At 45.7% G+C, this 20,618-nt stretch overlaps 1 protein-coding gene across 5 annotated transcripts in view; it reads right to left on the reverse strand.

Moving 5' to 3' along the window:
* Positions 1-10,049, reverse strand: part of ACSL5 (acyl-CoA synthetase long chain family member 5) — a 40,866-nt gene extending 30,817 nt beyond the window's left edge. For 2 of the 5 annotated variants that reach the window (XM_040992113.1, XM_040992112.1), the window contains exon 1: positions 9,827-10,049. In XM_040992113.1, coding sequence (XP_040848047.1) covers positions 9,827-9,890 — 64 coding nt within the window. In that variant the 5' untranslated portion in view covers positions 9,891-10,049. Of the gene's footprint in view, positions 1-6,328; positions 6,473-9,777 lie in introns of all 5 variants that reach the window. The other 3 variants (XM_040992115.1, XM_040992116.1, XM_040992114.1) reach the window with 3 other exon arrangements.
* Between the last annotated feature and the right edge of the window lie 10,569 nt (positions 10,050-20,618).

Consider the following 20,618-nt stretch of genomic DNA (forward strand, 5'->3'; position numbering starts at 1 on the left):
TCACAGCTGGATTTCCCAGGCCTGCACCGTGCTCAGCACATAATGCACTTTAACAAGTGATTGTTGACTAAATAACTGGTTTTCTAGTTCTGCATCATCTGCTCTAAATATCCCCAGTTAATTCATTTTTCCCAGCAGTGAAAATCTGTGAAATAAAGAAATCTCAGGTCATCAGAATCTTGAGAGAGGCACCTGCCATAGCAATATTTTGGTAGGGTATGGCTTAATGGTGGTAGATGGTGGAAAGGCAATTTCTAATACACATCTGGACACTAGGAACCAGTTTATAATGTCAGAAGTGGGAGGATGGGGATAAAGTCATTCACACTGATTAAGTCGGCAGAAATTCCAGCCAAGAAATAAATTATTCTGTTATCCTGGGGCTCTGAATTCAGAAAAACAATAGGGAAAATTGTCTGCCTAGAGAACTAATTATTTTCACTACAGTGATGGGATATAAGCCGCAATTATAAGTTTTAAAAAATCTTCCTGCAGGAGAGGGATGCGTTTACTTGGATTTAAAATTTGTTTCTGTGTCCTCCTGCATGTATGGGCTCATCCTGGAGCAAAAGAGAGCTCATTGAAAGGGAGACCAGTGTCCCCAAGTTATCACAGGTGGTTAGTTAACACGTTCTTTGTTGCTATGAGTTAAGCATTCTCTTCTAGAGATCATATCACACAAGTCTGTTCATGTCACAGTGTTCTCAAAGGGGCCTCTGTGTTATCCAGGCTATGGTGTATTGCGGTCTCGGGTGGGCTTCAGTTTTTCGAACCCAGCCCCCATGACTATTTTCTCTAAATTCTTTTCACCCTCAATTTTGGAGATCTACATCACAGTCTTTAGCCACATAGCCAAAATTTCTAGACAAATTCAAAGGTGACAGCAAAATGTCAGAAGGATATTACACTGCAATAGCATCATGCCACTCCCTGAAGGATCTGGTCATCATTTCCTTAATGGGAAATGCATGTTAACCAGGCCCTTCATCCAGTTTCCTTGGAGTTGGGGCTTAGAGACTTTTCATCTTCCTTTACACCTCAATTGACTTTTCTCCATCACATGGAGTTTTCTTCCACCAGAGGACAAAAAGTAATAACACAGCTTGGTGCAAACTGGCTTGTTGATCAGAGAAATACCTGATACAGAAAAACACTGTTGCCAGTAGAGCTGATCACAGCTCTGCCAGGCTATTTAAAATGACTCAGAGAGCAAATGAGTCGTTATTAAGTTAAATCTGAGCCAAAAAACCTGTAGTCATGTTAATTAAAAATGAAAACAAAACAAAACAAAAAACAGGTCAAAGGAAAATTCTTCTAGACCTCTAAGGGAATAAGAGGTAAGTAGTACTTTCTATTTCTCCTGATTACTGAGATAATTCAGGAAGACAGCCAATGAATAGAGCGAGTGCCCCCAAAAGTCAGCAGTTGTTCTATATTTCACACAAATAACTCATTTGAAAGTCGTGGAAAAGATGCATTCACAATAGTGTATATAATGATAAATATATACCGTTCACATGTAACAAGTTTAGTTTGGAGGGGAGGCTTGCACAATGGAAAGACACACCTGACAAGGTCAAGGGCCCTGTCTGCTTACATGTATCCATACACTGAATGCAAGCAGGATAAAGGCCAATAGAATTTTCTTGGGAGCTAAAACATCAATTCAAAACTTCATCCAGAAAAACAGAACTTATGAAAAGAGTCAAAACCTTTTTGAAAAAATAGCAGAAATTAGGTAGGCAGCAGAAAGGAAAACAATGTCCAGTTTGAAAGCTGACTCCAGAGTTCTGGGAGTTTTCTATTAGTCATGAATAGACAACAGAAGTGAACAAAATAATCCTGAAATGCACCCAGTGGATGCTATTATCATGTACTAACCTACATTCCAAATCAAAATAGATTTTTTCCACTCGTAATAAATGGAGACAACTAGACAGAGAGAAAATACAGAGTTGTTTGTTGTCTTATTCCTACAATAAAAATGAATTGGAGATAAATCAAAAACTGAAACACAATCCAATGAAAATCCAAGCAAAAGCATGAAATCATTTTTAAAATGTTGGCATTGGATTCAAGATAGACATAAAATCTAAAATTAGTGAAGTGCTGGTAGTTTGAATACACTAATTTTTCTTAAATTAAAAAAAACACACTGTCTTAGATAAAAGGCATCAAAGTGACAACATAATCTGGGTAACGTGTGAAATATACGGATAGACAAAGGAATGCTTAGAACTCAAAAACCAAATACAAGCCTTTAAAAACACAGCGCAAGCTCATGAAGCAAGAACAGAGTGCATGGCCACAAGGTTTGCAGTAAGATAAACAGGTTACTTAAAATTTGTGAAAGATGTTGAGCTCTAATTATAACTTTTTTAATGCAAATTTCAGGGAGAAGACTCTTTCCCCATTAGTGCAAAATGTAATGTTTATTGTGCAAGTGTCTGATGCAGGTTCACAAAGGTGTGTCTACTGATGCCTAACACGCTCAAGATGTTTACTCCTGACCGGTGTTTCTACTAACAACTGGTCCTGTGTAAACATATCAGCTCACTACAGTGCATCACAAATGTCATGGAGAGCCTTCATTAGGGATTTGGGCTCTTGGGTCATGTTTGGCTCAAACCCACTTGGTCATACTCTTTGTGACCTGGAATAGCAACTAACTCTGTGTCTAGCGTTGTACCTGAAAAGTAGCAATACAAATATCTCCCAATGACTGCCCTTGCACAAGGTCTCGGGTATCAGCCATTTATGTTCATCACCACCCAAACTAATATAAGAGCCTAGGAAAGTCTTCCTGGATAGTGCATAGTCATGTAAATTATAATGCTTGTATGCAATGGAACTCTTGAGTAGCCAGGAAAAAGAATAAGGCAGATCTAAAGGTATTGTTTTGAACCAAATCTTGGCGGGAGGGGGGGGTGGGAGGGTGGGGGTGGCGGGATGTGAATTGTAGAAAATGCACATCATGCTCCAAACTGGGATGAGATCTGTCTATATTTTATTTCTGAAAGTCTTAATTCTCATAGAAAAAGACAGGTGGGGAGGTAAAATCAGGAACTTTTTCCAGAAAGTTTTGGACATGCAGATGTTTAGTCAAAAGATATGGAATGGCTTGGCTGTGCATCTGGCATTTTTCCAGGTGTTGAGGCTAATAGTAGTCATGAACACCTGGCCATCATCCCAGCATTATGAGGTTCGAATATAACAATTAGGTTATTGAGTGCTATGGAACAACAGCAACAATACACAGGAGGGGAAGGGGATGGGGGTACATCAGGGCAAGGAGCTTTAATACAGTTCAAACTCCACTAGGAATGTTAACATTGGAGTTCAATCTAAAACATGGGATAGTATGGAGTCACCTGTCAGGTGCTTTAAAAAAATGAGAGGCAAGAGCTTGGCATGGCCATTACAGTGTCTTCTGGGAAGCCTGTGTCTCACATCAGGGTATCTGGCTTTGAGTTCCAGCTCTGTTTTAGAGTCCAGCGCCCTGCTCATGTGAATGCTGGGCAGCAGCAGAAGATGGCTGTGGTGGTTGGGTCTCTGAGTTCCTGGCTCCTGGCTTCAACATGACTGACTCCAGCCCTAGCCCTGACTGTTGAGGCATTCGTGAAGTGAAATAGTGCATGGGAGATCTCTGTTTCTCTCTTTGCCTTTCAAACAAATAAAATTTAAAACCCAATAAACAAAAATGCAAGCAATTAAATGGATACTCCATATTGTCCTACCTTCAATTTAGGTGGCTTATTTAGAAAGTTCTACCACCCTGGTTGGTGGAATTCCCCCTGAATACCTCTGAGAATACTCCTCAGCTTCATGTCCACAAGCCCAGTTTTTCTGTGTCCCAAACCACACATACAACCTTTTCTAAGCACTTCGGTTGTGTAAAACGTGTTGCAGCTGCCAAGCAATCCAGTCAGGCCAGCAGCTCTGAGAGGTTAACTTTTTCATTCACTTATCCAGCAGATAAGAAATCAGACCAGAGGTAAAGGCTAAGTCACAGAGCCAAGGGAGCCACAAAAGTGTGTCTTTCAATATTTACTGCAAGTTGTTGAGAAGAGAGGTTGATGTAAGATCCTGAACTCTGAGCCGGCAGATAACTTCTCAGCCAGTCAACAGTGGCCGGGTGCTCAGGCCACCATCTCACAATGGCCATGTGACCAGGCCCCTTGGGGGATTTTCTCAAGCAAGTGGGGAAACTGGTCTCCTTGTCAAATCCACGAGGACTCAGCCAGCAGAGCAAGGAAACAGCATAAGCAAAGGGAGCTCTGTTAACAACACACATGAAGGGTCAGTATTATTTTTTTAAGCCATGAAAGGAAGGATTATTTGGCCATTTTTTCTAACATTAAACTCTCACATCTTTTTTTTTTTCCTAGCCCAATTGCTAGGCTGTATCCAAATTCTCTAATTGAACAATGAGTGACAGAGAAGGAAGGAAAGGCTTAGCTGTGGGACAAGATCCCTGGCCCACAAACAAGCAATCATATGCCATGAGTTGGTGATATGGTCACCGGTGGTATCCATGCCAAATTAAACCCCACCAGGAGAACTACAGGGACCACAGCTCTGGATGTTTGTGGGACATAGAAAGGCTTATTCTTGCCTTGGGTTTGGGTCTCAGTATCTTCTGATGGTGGGCAGCTCTGTGGGAACAGGGATCCCCAAATTGTAAGCATCTTTGATTGATGCCGTCCTAGCATCTAGACTTCCTTCTGTTTCGGCATCTGAGATGCAGGGATAGTCCTTGGTTACTGCATCACTTGTTCTTTCTGCTCACCCTTAGTGTAAACTCAGGGAAAGCCAGAGAGTGAGTGGAGTCTGCTGAAGGTCATGGAGGAGACACCAAGGGGACAGGACTGACTTAGGCTTCTCTTAGGAATGCCACCCCAAAGGGCTCACACCAGGCAGCAGCTGAGTGAGGTCAGGCTCACTAAGTGCATGAATGTGAACATCACAGCACAATGAAAGCACACTTAGACTTCCCACATGGCCAATGAGTTCCCTACACAGGCACAGGAGTTTGAGACTAGTGTCCTGTGGGATGCTTCCCAGGTTGGGCAAAACTTGGCAGACTAATGTGTTGGCAAGGGATATGTTTGCTCTCTGCACCTTCAGTTCACCTACTAGCTATCAAGAAGGCAAATGAAGATCTTGGATCTCTGTGTCTAGCCTGTGCCATATGTGATGAGGGACAGACAGACTATATAGCTCCTTCCCTCCAAAGATTTAACGGTCCAGACTAATATCACTGAATGATTTAGTGTGTGGAATGGGATTCTGAATTCAAAGAAGGGAGAAACCAGTGAGGACTGGAGGTCCTCCTTGATCCTTTTATTAGCAATAATCTCTTTTCCAGGGCCAATCAAGGATGATGATGCCAATGGCTAGTGAGAGTCCACCTAGGACCTCACCTTTCTCAGCAGTTACTTCTTTCCACTTTCTTCATGGACAGTCATTTTAGCACACTGGGTTGGGTGCATCAAAGTGGAAGGGAAGAATGTGGCTGGAGGCACCAACATGGGGTGAGTGGAATACTTGGGGCAGGGAAATGTTGCGGGGGGTGGGATGGAAAGAAAAGTTCCAAGAAAGTTGAATGACACAAGATTTGGGATGGGTGCAGACACTGTAGCACTACAGCACTGGAATCACTCCAAACACCAAGATCCTTGAAGTTAGACAAGTTTTGGCAAGTTGAACTGGACAATATTTAAGAAAAAAGCACTTATTAAGTCAAGTACTAAGGGCCTTTTAACTCATTTCATTAAGACACCGTAAGATAGCTGTCTATTAGGTGGAAGAGGATTCAGTCATAGGATGGTGCTGGGAAGATATAGTTTTAATCCACAACATTGCTTCAAATGATTTACAGTTCAGCATCCCTAAACTGGAAACCTTTGTGTTGATAAACACTCCCAAAGACTGCTGCTGACCAAGAGAATTATGAGGTCATTAGAGCCAATTCAGAAGTCCACTGGGTTTGATAAGAGGTCTGTAAAAAGATAGATGAAGCAAAGTACTAGATTCTCCTCACTCATGCAAGGATAATGAAGAGGTGATGTAACAGGTTGTGAAAGAGGCCTTCATGACCTGGTTCTTTGCAGAATCAGCCATTGTACTACCAGGCTTGACCAATGGCCAAGCATCACCAGATCTGAAGTGCAAGCAACAGGTTTTATTGCAAATCATTGACTTTTCAGGTATTAGAGCAATTTTTCCACTGATAGTTGCCTCTGGGTATAGTCAGCTAATAACCCTGGGTATCAGTGGCCCTCAGCTATACACAGAAGTGGCTATAGGCAGAGCTAGTAAACCCTACCTCAGAAGGATTCCATATGCAGAAACTCTGGTATGCTGTCAGGCGCCTAAGAAGTCCTCAGTTAAAACTAACTTCTTTCACCTCTTCCATTTATTTCCATTTTCAAGTTCTTGTTAGTATCAGACATTCTATCATGAGATGTTCCTAAAGAGAAGAGATGGCTGGTCTTGATCTTTGTACTATAGCTGGTTTCCCATTTACATGTGCAAGTCTTAACAGCTCCTCATTTCTATTTAAACAAAGCTATTTGGAGGGAACATGGTCTATCTCTGACCTAGCACCTCCAACCCTCACTTCCTCCCACAAACCACTCATGATCTCACAACTCTTAGAATGACACATGAAGACGGAGATGTACCATCAGCTCCTCCAAAGAGGGTTGATACCAGGCCTAATGTGCTGTCTGACCTCCCAAGCTCCCAAACTCATGTTTGTTTGTGCAAATAGCCTGAACTTGGAACACAGGGAATATCAGGCTCTGTACCAGGAGGAAGAGGAGTTTACGTCTGACCTCAGATGCACTGTGACCTAGAGAAGAAACAGATCAACAAATAAGATATTCACAGCAGATGTGGTGTGAGCCAAGATGACTGAGCTCACAAAGAGCGGGGCTACACTGGCCCTGCAGGATTCTGTCAGGCATGGAGCTGCTTCTGCTTGCACCTGGTGGTGCCCCACTTGCACCTGTTGGCTAGGCATATGTAATAAAAAAGTGTAAGGCTGCATTTTTGATCTCTAATCCAACTGCCAAATCTGGGTTTCAGAATGCAACCTGATTCAGAGACTGGGAGTATTTTTTTTTCTTTTCTGGTAAAATTCATTTAACATGAAGTTATTTTAGGACAACTGCACTTCACACATTCACAATGTTTTGTCACTAACACCTCTATATGATTCCATAACATTTTTATCACCCTAAAGGAAGCCTTGTACCCATTAAGCAGCCATTTCCCATTTCCCCCCTTCATAATCCTTGGAAAACACCAGTCTGCTTTCTGACTTTATGCAATTGAGTTGGAAGAACATTTCAAATAGAATTTCTATCAGTTTCTAATTCTTTGGCTTATGTACTACATTAGGACCAACAGAGATATTCCACGGGGAGTGGGCATTTGGTTGAGTGGTTGAGTCATGGCTTGGAATGCCTATATTTTGTCTTATTTTGTTGTGTCTGTCCTTCACTTCCAACCCAGATTCCTTAATGTGCACCCTCAAAAGTAGCAGGTACTTGGGTCCCTGTAAGGTATGTGAGAGTCCATAGAAAGTTCCTGGTTCCTGGTTTTGGCCTGGTCCAGCCCTCACTGTAACGGGTATTTGTGGGAGTAAATTAGCAGATGGAATCTCTGTCTGTGCCTGTCTTTGTCCCCCTGCCTTCTAAAGAAAAGTAAAAATTTAAAGAGAGAATTCAGTGAAATATAGTGGTTACATTTGTGGCTCTGGAAAAACGTCAACCTGGCAGCATGAAAATAAGTGAATTCCCTTGTGGGTCACCATCCATGAAAAATGCTTTTACAGATTACGCTTTTTAGGGAATTTGAAGAAAAAAAAAAAACTAAACCTCACATGTGGTTGGGTAGACAGGGCTCTGCTTAATGGTTGCTGCCTTGTGGCCTTGGGCTGGTGCTATAACTCTCCTGAATCTACACTGTTAGCTGTAAAAGAGTGAAACACCCCTCCAAAGACTGCCTTAAGAGACCTACTGTGTGCTGGTACTGGATGGGGTTCATCTTCCTTCTCTCTTTCCTTGGCCTGTGACCTCTTTTGTTACCCCCGTGGCTCCACTATGCCAATAATGCTTAGGAACGAACGGCACACCCTCCAGAAGACTGGGAGAAAAGACTCTCTTAGATCAGAATCTAGCCAAATGCTTGGCTGAGACATTGTCTGGTCCTAGAAGTGCTATTTGAAAAGTAGTTGAATTCAGGGCTAGTGCCATGACATAGCAAGCTAAGCCTCTGCCTGTGGTGCTGGCATCCCATATGGGCCCTGGGTTGTTTCCCAGCTGCTCCACTTCCAATTCAGCAGAGGATGGTTCAAATCCTTGGGCCTCTACATCCATGTGAGAGACCCAGAAGAAGCTCCTGATTCCTGGCTATGGATCAGGCCAGCTCTGACCATTGTGGCCATATGAGGAGTGAACCAGCACATGAAAGAGTTTCCCTTTCTGTAACTTGGCTTTTCATATAAAAATAAAATCTGAAAAAAGAGTTGAATTTGACATTTTGATCTTGAGTCTGACTCCCTTAGAGTTTTTCCAGAATCTTCGTGACCAATGTATTTTTATATACCCTGTATTACATGCTTTATTTATATAATTTATGATCTACAGGACACACTTAAATTATAAGCACCTGCATTTCTGATTTTTGTTTTGTCTATGCCTTAGTTGCTTGTATTATGTCTAGCATGCCAGCAATACCCACAAAGTTTAAGTCACACATTGCTCTTCCAAGATACTTGCTTTGTGCCCCTCAAATACCTATCAGTTAGAGGAGACCACCACTCCATGCTAGAATACTGAGGAAGAGATCCAGAAAAAAACAGAGTCAGCTCTTGCCGTCCACAGGTTCCACACCCATGGATTCATTCAGCTGTGGATTAAAAGTATTTGAAAACAGCGTGGAAGCTGTATAGCCTTTTCTCTGTTGCCGTCACTCCTTTAACAGTGTACTGTAACTGCTACTGAATAGTGTTTGTATTGTTTCGGGTGTTATTATTAATCCAGAGGTTATTTTAAGTTTGTAGGAAGAGGTATGTAATGCTATCTAGATTTATTCAAACAACTTAAAAATCCATGGATGTTGGCATCCTCAGGGGATCTTGGAACCAGCTTCCCCATGATACTGAGTGGCAGGTGGTACTCCTCAATTACTTTTTAAATGAAAATCGGTGTTTAACGTCATTTTTTAAAAAAACAATACTTGTGCCCCTACAACAGAACATTAACCCCCTACAGGTCAGAGCTATAGACTCTATCCTACCTTTCAGGCCACCAGAAAGGGTTAACACAGTGACTAGCCATTTCTAACACACCCAGGTTCCCTCAGAAACCATCCCACCAGTCTGTCCCTTGAGCAGCCTCAGCAGCCAGCTCTCGCCACATGCAGCCAACATGAAGATGAAAGGAAGCCCCACTCAATGCAGGGGACATGAGCCCACAAACAGGGGCCACGGTGAAGCTCACCTCCAGAAAAGGGGAGAGGAGCAGCTCCATCTGTACCCCCACTATCCTCCTCTCCCTTACCTCCCCGGACACCACAGGTTTAAAGTGGCCCCTAAAGAGAGCAGGGTATGAAGTGCAGAGGGGACGCAACCAGCTTGAGATTCCAAGCTTCTTTGATTACACTGGGGTGTTTAGAGCCCCTCCCCTGCCCCGGGTTCCAGTCAGAGGTTCACAAGACCCCTAAAAGTTGAGAATATCCCCAATCCTGTTGAGAACATCCCCTTACCCTGTGGTGGGTGAATCACTTGGTGTTTCCAGCAAATGAGGCTTCCTACCTCCGCGTTTCTCCAGGCACACAAGTCCCTGGCACGCTCCAGGGACCGGGTGGCTTCGGAGCATCCATGCAGGCAGAACACGCGGGCTCAGGGAGTCCCCGGCCCTGCCCTGCTCTGAGCTGTGCCGAGCCACGCCATGCCTGAGCTTTCTAGCGTGCTCGTGCGCGGGGACTTCACTTCCTGGTTTTTCTTTCACAACTGAAAGTGGAAGCGTTCTGATCAGGAGAGGAGCGGTCAGAGCCGTCCCGGCCAGAGCCTTCCTGGCTTGTGTTCAAAGCCTTTCACCCCGACCCCCGGGGGCTGAAACAGCAGGCGGCTTGCATCAGAGAAACCCTCCCATCCTCCTGCAGCTGACCACCTCCAAACCTTCACCAGAAACCAGACTTAAACGACCCAGCCCCCCCCACCCCCCCTCCGCCCCGCAGGCCACCGATGTCCAAGAAGCAGGGATGATGAGGCTGCTGTCTGCTGGTTCCAGGACGGGGCTCCCCAGCGCCTAGCTCCATCACAGGCGCCTCTTCTCTTCCCATCCCTCCTTCTGAGCTGACTGTCTCAGTCCCCAAAGCACATCTGACAAAGTCAACAAAACAAATGAGCAGGGCAAGAATGCCTGGGACAGCCAGTCATTGAGCACACATGGTGACCCCTTGGCACAGCCCTCGCCTCCATGCCTCTGGCCTCCTTGCACCCTGCAGCCACACCAGGACCTGTAGCAGTCTCATTCGAACCACCTTCTCTAGGCAGCTGCCATGCTCTCACTTAGAAGCAAAAATAGCAAGTGCTACTGGTGCTCCCCATGCCCGGTGCTCACAGACACCACCTGGAATGGAGCAGCGCCTGTCTCAGCCTCCAACCTTTGGCCTCTGAGCTTCTCACCAGCCTCTTAAAGTACAATTAGAAACGAAAGCCAGACACAAGTTTAGAAAAGCCCTGCCCATACTCTATCCTCCCATCCTAAAGATGGTGAGTTGTACCTTGAATTCCCTAGGGGGTGATCCCTGGGCACTATGGGATCTCCTACTGGGGGCAAATGAAAGAAGAGAGCTCATCTCCCAGCTCATCTCCTGCCTGCAGAAATGTTTGGCTTCTGCCTCATTTCAGAAGCTCAGCTTTCTCCGGGGCACAATGCAAGATGGCAGAGTGGACGTGGGGCCACAGTCCCTCTGACACCACTGGGTAGGCATGTTTTCCCGGCCAGGCAAGGGCTCCGGGCCAGGAGATGCTGAGGCTTTATTTAGCTATTTGTTTTTATTGGTTTTCTCCGGGACTGAGAGATGCAGCATCCCATGAGAGTTGTATTCCTGCTACCCCTGTGAGCACATGAGTGACACCCCCAAGATTTCAGGAACTAACAGAAGGCTTGGCAACACCCAGGAACTCCACCTAATGAATCACGCTGCAGGGATAGACCCATCAGGACTAGACACAACACTTCCTAATGGCTCAGTTCGGGCCATACTGTTTAACAGTTCAAACACACACTGTTGATCCATAAAATACGAATGGCATTTATCTTACAGGAGGCAGCGAGCCAAAGTAACCCACAGCATGGCCCTTGTTCAGTCCCCAGCACCACCTCATAAAATGTCTTCTGCAAGCTGGCTTCCCCTCTCGCTTCCGAATGGGAGTGTCTGCCTATGCAGCAAGCCAGTGGCCCTTCTTTGCACTGGGCCGTTTCTGAATGGAAGAGGGAGGGGACACACGCCCTAGCTTTTTCTTGAACCTTGAGCAGTTTTCAGCATGTGTCCTTGCATTTGGTGGATTTAACATCCTCTCCTAATTGCAACTGCTTGTACCATTTAGGCGTTTCAGAGGTCCCTCGCTGTTCCCCAGCTGAGAGTTCCACTGACTCCCACTCAAGTCAGCCAAGATTACTACTGAATCAACTGCAATTTCATATGCTAAGATTGCCACAGGCTGAGACCAACAGGCATCCCACCTTCTTCCCCTCCACACCATCTCCATCCACAGCTCATAGATACGCTACAGAGCAGGCAACAGGAATGCAACTCACCTTGGGGAGAAAGCTCTCACTTCCTAGGGCTGGGAAAGGCTCCCTTCGCAGCTGACTGTATGGGCACTCTGCTGCCCCTGCCCTTTCCCCAGCTTCTGGGACTGGGCCACTGTGCAGCATCAGGAGAGTGCCCAATAAGCTTCTCTGAAAACTTTGAACCTGTTGCAATAAAGGTTCAAAGGTAGAAGTTACCTGTTCAAACACTCATCGTAACCTCTGACAGTAAGAAGTGCAGAATTTGGCAAAAGGTCAGAACAAGAGATTGTTATGCAATGAGATTAAGAGGAAAGAAAAAAAAAAAAAAGACAGGCCTTGGCTTAGACAGTAAACATTTAACAAGAGAAACCTTTTATAAAGCCCAAAGCTCCAGGGAAAGCTAAGGGGGTGATAGGGCTATTCGTCTGCATTTTTGGCATGGTCCTGGAGATTGTGATAGAGAGAGAAGGTCCAGATAACAAGAGTGAAAAAGTGTACCTGAGGTTTGGGGAGAGAGGAAAATAAAGTTATGCTGACTGGTTGTAATTTTAAGAGTCGGCCAAAACAGAGGTCTGCATTTATAGAGCAGGTTTCTGCTAGATGGGGCCAAAGTTCTCTCCAGAATGAGATGTCTTCCAGGACAACCAACGAAGCTGACTGGTTTAAACCCTGTAGTGTTGACAGAGGAGCAAGCCTTAAATGGGGTGTGTTTTGAATGCAGAACCACGGGTACAGCCTACACCACCCACGTCCTAGCAGGGCACCTGGTTCACTGCCTGGCCCATTTCACTCTGTTCATTTTGAAGTTAGCCCCAGCATGTGTGATTCCAAACTGGGAAGACTACAAGGTATCCTTCTAAAGAGAAATGATGGAGAGAGATGAGGCCTAGGAGGCTCTGTGCATCTGCTATTTGTTAGGTGAAGTCCTCGAGACATTTCTCTGGTGGAAGATAGCACCTAAATCACACAGCCAGGCACAGCCACAGACAACCATTTTAGTGCCTTTGTCCCTTTGCAGGGCTATCGTAGTGGTTAGTGAATGCTGGTCATCAGTGAACTTGGATCTCAGAAAACTTGGCTACCTGACTTAGAGAATTGCAGGCAAGTGCTGCCTGGTCCTTTTCTTACTGAATTTGGCTAGCTGGCTAAGATCAATTGCTGCTGACTGCTGCTGGTGGAGTAACTAGCACTTGAACACAGAGATCTTCTGAGGTCAAATTCTCTTCCAAGTCTGACGTATTGACTCCTCAAGGTCATTTCTTGCTGGCAGGACCCTAGTCCATCATTACTGTCTTTAAGAAAAGGGCTTCTAAGAGGTAGCTAAAGAAAATACAGTTCAGTGAGAGCTGGGAGAATGAGTACTACTTGATTGGACCAATGGTAGGTTGTGTTAGTTAGTAATCGACTGAACACCTGCTGATACCATATCACCAGAAAAAGAAGTTCCATGCCAGTGATACTCAAACCACTATAAATGTCAAGTTCCCTGGAGGGCTGGTTATAATATCATTTACTGGTCTCATTTCAGAGTTTCTGAGTCAGTAGGTTTGAGTTCGGGCTCAAGAGTCTGCATTTTCTGACAGTTCAAGGTGATATAGATGCTTCTGGTCTAGGGTCCACATTGGGACCATACTTGGAGCTTCCTGCTTCACACAACCATCCTGATTTCAAATGCCCCAACTACTGAGGCATCAAAAGGGGTTTAGAGGTGAGGGATGGATTTGGCCTAGCAGTTAAGAGAGCACTGGGGATACTTACATCCTACATCAAAGTACCTGAGTTCAAGAACAATGGTTCTGTTGCCAGTGCAGACCCTGTGGCGGGGGGGTGTTGGGGGGCACCAGTGATGGCTCAAGTGGTTGTTTCCTTGCTACCCATGTGGAAAAACTGATTAAGTTCCTGCCTCCCAGCTTTAGCCTGGCCCAGCCCTGGGTGTTGTGGACATATAGGAAGTGAATTAATGCATGGGAGCCCTGCCTGTTTCTATGACTTTTGAAAAAACAAACAAGAAAAGAGAAAAAAGCCGGGGGAGGGGGGCGTGGTGCTGTGTCTTTGACAGCCTTCACTACAGCATCCTACAGTTGGGAGGACAACCTGATGCAAATGAAACTTACTGTGTGATCAAAGACAGATAGATATGTTATTCAAGGCCAGACAGCAGGTCAAACTCAGAGAAGAATTTCAGCAACAACAGCTGGAGGTATTGCCACTCACTGCTCTGCTCCTCCTTCAGATATCTGTGTATTAAAGCCACACACTATCGCAAATATACAGCCATGTGAGCATAAGTGTGGGTGTGTAGAGGACATCACTCAATCCAGTAACTTCCATTTTATTCATGAGACTACTCGGGACGTAGAAGGGTAAAATAGCTGACTGAGGCAACATAGGGACTGGATGAGAGGCCTGGGTGAAGAAACCTGCATTCTAGTGCCGTGACTGGCTCTATCATGCCTGGATAAACCTTGTCTTCATTCTAGATACACCTGCCCTCCTTCTCCACTTCCAGATATATACATTTGGAATCCAATCAAGAGAAAAATTTCTTCTACTGGGAATGTCTTGAAGCCCCTGAAAAGTGCAAACCTTCATTTTCAGGGCATTCATCATTGAGATGCCCATGGTGTGGGGCCACAATTCGGACCTCCTTGCACACCCGCTGCTCTAATAGTTTGTAAACTCTTCCCCTTCTTTTTCTAAAGACAAAGGAACAACACCTCTGGTATCCTACAGTTCTAGAATACCAAACATTAGTGTTCCAGAGTCTTGCAACAAAGCATGAAAGCAGCCAAGACACTGTTAGGTAGGAAGATAGAAATGAGTCCAAGTGTGTGAAAGGCAGCTGAGGAAAACAAAGCAGCCCTAGGAAGGAATGAGGCAGCCTTGGAGGCAGCATGGCACTTCACACTACAAGGTCCTGCTCATACCCCAGTAGCATTATAGCTCTTCCCAAGTTAACCCCCAAGGAAAGCACCCCAGGAGAATCTTCTCTGCCCAGTGCCAAGAGGGCTACCCAGTCTGATGATGCTGGGTAATGAAACATTGGAAGGGCTTTTACCTATTTCACACCCAGGAAGTCCTTTATACATAACAGGGTAGACATAGGAGGAGAACGAGTGGGAAGTACTGGACCTCATTCCTTTAAAAGGCCCAATAAAAACATATTGTATTCAAACATCTCTGTTCTTTGCTGAGATGCCCATCTGGCCAGTCAGATATGTTCTCTTTGTTAAACATTCTCACTTTTCTTACTCCAATCAGAATGGCTCTGTCTCTCAGATCTATCTGGAGTGGTACCCATCCATCCTGACAGGTATCATACCCCATCAAACCGTGATACCTCCCTTGCCACTACTTTGCATGTCACACCTGGAATTATTTGCTTATAGGAAGATAAGAACCTCTTCTTCAACCATCTCTGCTCACAATGCCTCTTAACACCCTTTAGAAGTAGACATCAAGACTGTGTGTTTCTGAAAGCAGGAAAAGACAGACATTACAACCAAACCAACTTCATAGACTCCTTATGTGTCCTTATATATAGCTCTGCCAGTTCAAAAAAAATCCTTCCAGACTGCCTCTTGGCAAACTGGGAGTTACAAGTGGGGACAATAGCTTCAACATCCAAACTTGCAGTAGCCACAGGAGCCAGGCCACTGTACCTGAACCTCTTTACTGGGTGCAAAGTGGCCATGGTTCTTGCAGATGGACAGAAGCTCAGTGAGGTTGCATCACTGTAATTCTGTAATTCACAATGGGGTGACAGTGGTGGAGGTGGGCCCAGGCATTGGTTTTTCATCATTTGAGGCTACATTGCAAAGCCAGATGATCTGCAATGCATCTCTGAAAAGCAGAGCTTGGTCAGAGAGCTCAGCTAATACAGGGCATGCTGTAAAGATGAGCCGGGCAGAGCACTTGAGTCTGTCTGACCACTTCAGGGTGATACTTCCACACTCAGAAAAACAAATGAGGTCCTTGGAGAGGAAAATTAATTTCTTCTTTGAAGAAAACCTCTGTCCTTAGAATGGATCAGATTCACTTTAAGCCTCCAGATACTTTAAAATACTTCACTGGATTCAGCTACAAAACAATGTTTATGTCAAACATTCTGGGTGAGAATAAAGAAGGAAGGTGGGAGTGAGAGGAAAAATGGAAATCCTTACAGGCCTGCAGTCATTGAGACAGGTGGGGGCAGTTCAGTGCTTAGGGAGGAAGGATCTCAGGTGGTTCTGGATGCCAATCCAAGTCTTAGAAAGTCAGGCAGCGTGGCCCTTAATGAAAGCAGAGGAGAGGGCGAGGATGGCAGGCTGAATCTGCCGCTGTGTCCTTGCAGTGGTGGAGATGTGAGGCCCAGCTGAGCAGGAGAACAGAAAGGGTGATGGAACAAAGTGGCCAAAGGAGAGCTGCCTGACCTTTAGCTTTCTACATGGCAGAGCTGACTTTGAAGTTTATCCCTCTACTCATAAAGGACAAAGTTCCTTAAACCCTCCCTCAGCAAGGCTGCCACTCTTCACCACCAGAATTCTGTAACCACCCTTTCCCTGGTTATCTGATCTTTCAAAAGCCTAATGGGTAAAGTACAGCTTCCAAAGAAGCAATCCAAAGTTCTCACGAGAGAGCTTCTCTGAAGGCCTTCTGTGTAAGGTGCAAATGTTTTGAGCACTAACTGTGTGAGCCACCTGTGTGCTAACAGCTTGGCCTCCCAGATCTCATCTAATCTTGCAGCAAGCCTCTGGAGGAGTTATTCATGTTATCTGGAAGGAGACGAAAGCCTAAGAGAGGCCAAGTAACTTGCCCAAGGTACACAACCAACAGTTGGCAGGCCCTGAGAGTGAGGTTTTAAGCTGATGCCAAAGGTAGGACAATAGCCACCTTCCCCACCTGAGTAGAGCTTCCCATCTTCCTGGATATCCTTCCAGCTCTGAGCTCATTTCCCACACACAGTCTTGCTGTTCCCAACTGGAGGGGCCAGGGCACCACAAATCCCAGCTGTACAATTTGCTACCCCAACATGATTGGTGCCCTGGCGACATTGCGCAACTCACCATCAACCCCATAGCATAGGGGCATAACAGAATACAAGGGGGAAGCGGACCCCAAGCTCGGTGTTTCTGGCTGTGCATCACTCTTGACTCTAGTCACTGACAGCTATAGCTTGGGTGTGCATGCTCTGGCAGCTGCTTGCTCACTCTTTGTGGAAAGGAAGGGTTATACTAATATAGTGTTTAATTGACAAGAATGTTGTTTGTGAAGATTGTAATATAAAACATGCCTCAACTCAAGACACATCTCCCCACCCCCCAATCACACATACAAAGCAAAGTTCCTAGTAGCCATGGATCTGAGCTTGCTGCTTGCTGAAACGTGCTATACTGCTGAGCTGAAAAACTCAGATCCCCTACACCCTTGGGTGGCCGGGCACTCATGGATAGTCATCCAGGAGCTTCAGGGTGCTGTATATTACTGTTCTTCTAAGTATCATGACACAAACAGGGTGGGGACACTGGGACAGAGGCAACTTGGTCCTTTTTCAGTAGGAGTCTCAGATGAGCATTTAAGAATCAAAGATCCAGGACCAAGCATGGTAGCCTAGTGGCTAAAGTCATTACCTTGCATGTGCTGGGATCCCAAATGGGTGCTGGTTTGTATCTCAGCTGCTCCACTTGCCATCAAGCTCTCTGCTTGTGGCCTGTGAAAGCAGTGGAGAATGGCCCAAAGTCTTGGGACCCTGCATTCACATGGGAGACCCAGAGGAAGCTCCTGGCTCCTGGCTTTGGATCAGCTCAGCTCTGGCCATGGTGGTCACTTAGGAAGTGAACTAGCAGATGGAAGATCTTTCTATCTGTATCTCCTACTCTCTGTAAATCTGACTTCTCCTCAAAAAGAAACAGAAAAGAGAAAAGAAAGAATCAGAGATCCAGCAATGCCAAAACTGGATATACATCCATACAAAATAAAATCAGATTGTCAAGGAGACATCTACACTGCCAGGTGCTTTGTGGCATTATTCATAAGAACCAGGTTATGGAGTCAACCTAACTATCTACCAGTAGGTGAATGGTAAAGAAAACAAGGCAAGGACTCAGACCTGCCCAGTCCAGTACTGCAACCAGCACTGAGCCCTGAACCTGGGAGTGGAGGCAGGTCCGTCTGAATGAAGGTGTGCAGGAGGAGAGCATGTACACCACATTTGAGAGATTGTGGGTGAAGAAAATACATAAAATTCCAGTTGCAAAACACTAATCATGGGCCAAAGCCATAATGATTGGCAATACTAGGTTAGTAATCTCATGGTTCCTTTGACTCTTTCAAATGTGTCTGCTAGAAACTTTTAAAGAATATATCTGTGGGTCTCTTTCTTCCACACACACCTACTGCTTTCCATGGATAATATATATTTCATATTGCTGATTTAGCACCTTACTTAGTGTCCATACAATAGAAAGGTGATATCCAGTGAACACTCAGATTGCCTTATCCTATCTCCGGACACCACTAGCGGCGATGCCTTTTGCCTCTTCCTCTGGTTAGTGTAGCAGCTGAGATGTATCACTTTGGGCTGGCACAACATCCACGCAGCACTGTGTTATGATCTGCTTAACCAAAGAGGTAGCCACTTATTATAAAGCTGCTATGGTTCATGGACTGTGGTGCCATGCAAGGTGCTTGCTAGTTCTTCACCTGATCGTCACAGAAGTTCATCAGGATAGTTACAAAATAGAGAAATTGGGGATTAAACATCACATAAGGTGTATCCAAGCCAGCTGAGGGGCCAGCGACTCTGCAACACCGCCCCCTCAGTAGGAGGTGCCCTGGCCCCAGGCAGGAGGGTGGATGTCTGGGGGGAAGCCAATACCTCCCCCCTCCCACCCCAAGCCTTTAAAGGTGCCTTCCTTTGCGTTGGAGCCTAGTCTCTGGCCCACAGCCTGAGGAGAGCCACTCACTCCACACACCCAGCAAGTGCACAGGCTGGGAACCTTTCACACAACAGAGAGGAAATGCCAGGAAGTGGGAGAGCCTCTGGGCTTTTCCAGACAAGAAGCCCACGGGGGCGGAGGAGGCACAAGGGACATCCTGCTTGGCTCTGGATGGGGTCCACCAGAGAAAAGTGGCCAGAGGCCAAGCCCAGGGACACGCAGGTCGCTGATTGGCGCAAGGGGGAGAGCAGTGGGAGAATATTCTCTCGCCAATTTCTGCATCTCATCACCAGAAAAGAATGGATTTCAGCACATCTTTATTCATTTTGTTTTTGTGACCTTGTAACAATAAATATATGGTCTTGGTGAGACAAAAATGTTATGAAAAGTCAGGTCCCGTGCGGTAGCCTAGTGGCTAAAGTCCTCACCTTGCATGTGCTGGGATCCAATGTGGGCACCGATGTGTGTCCCAGCTGCTCTGCTTTTCTTCCAGCTCCCTGCTTGTGGCCTGGGACCCTGCACCCCATGGGAGACCTGGAAAAAGCTCCTGGTTCAGTTCAGCTTAGCTCTGGCAGTAGCGGCTGCCTGGGGAGTGAACCAGCAGAAGAAGATCTTTGTGTCTCTCCTTCTCTCTGTAAGTCTGACTTTCTAATCAAAATAAATCTTAAAAAATAATGTTTTGAAAAGTGGCTTCGGGAAGGGGATGGTCAGCACAGTGGTTTAACAGACTAATCCTCTTCCTGCCAGTGCAGGCATCCCATATGGGTGCCAGTTCATGTCCTGGCTATTCCAATGCCAACTCAGCTATCTACTTAATGACCTGGTAAGGCAATGGAGGATTGCCCAAGTCCTTGGTTCCTGAAGACCCAGGTAGGAGACTTAGAAGAAGCTCCTGGCTCCTAGCTTTGGATTGGCTCAGCTCTGGCTGTGGGGCCATTTGGGGAGTGAATCAGCAGATGGCAGGCCTTTCTCTACCTCTTCTCTCTCTGCAACATCTGCCTTTCCAATAAAAATAAATATTTTTTTAAAAAGTTCTTGGGTAAACACAGTGTCTGGGAGTTAGTGGCATCACTATTATTCATAAAGTATCTTCTTTTAGGATTTATTTATTTGAAAGGCAGAAAGCAGGGAGAAAGAGAGAGAGAATGTTCCATCTGTTGCTTTAGTCTTCAGATGGCTGTCATGGCTGGAGGCAAGCTGGGAGCCTGGAATTCTATCAGGGTCCCCCATGTGGGTGGGAAGAACTCACATACATGGGACACCTACTGATTTCTCAGGCTCATCATGCCAGGCTTGCAGGTGGCCCCATCATGATGCTCACCTGTGAAGTGTCTGAATACCAAGCACGTGGAGCAGTTAGTTGCCCTTCCCCCCATGGTGTTCTGGAAGGTTTTGCTCTTCATGCTATAATGTCATGTGCGGAGGGGGGCAGTCCCCTAGGCTGTAAGACACACTACAGAACTAACACTCAGCAGCCTGGCTTGAGGCGTCGCCAATCCGCCAAGCTTCAGATGGCATTGGCAGCTAGTGGCAGAGCTGGTTGTAGAAAGCATCAATTTGAACCCTGAGTTCCTCAAAGCAAGCTCAGCTGTGAAATCAGGGTGAGAAAGAGTCCTGTTGAGGGTTGAGAACTAGAGGGTTGGAGCAGACGGGGAGGGATTCTCTGCCTCTTGTACAACTGCTTGTAGAAACAAGGGCAGAACGTTCTCATTGGTCAGCCAAGGTGCTTGCTGCATTCGCAGCTTTCTAGCAGTTCTGTGTACATGGTTCCCTGAAGCAACGGCTTTTGAATCCCTAGGAATCAGCTTTGCTAGAGACCGAATACATGTTCTGCTGGTTCCCGCTCTTTCTTTGATTCCACCAGCTTTTCCTTAGTGGAAGCTTC

Source organism: Ochotona curzoniae, unplaced genomic scaffold (assembly GCF_017591425.1).
Source record: "Ochotona curzoniae isolate NIBS_2020 unplaced genomic scaffold, NIBS_Ocur_1.0 contig_66, whole genome shotgun sequence".
In the NCBI taxonomy this organism is placed as follows: Eukaryota; Metazoa; Chordata; class Mammalia; order Lagomorpha; family Ochotonidae; genus Ochotona; species Ochotona curzoniae.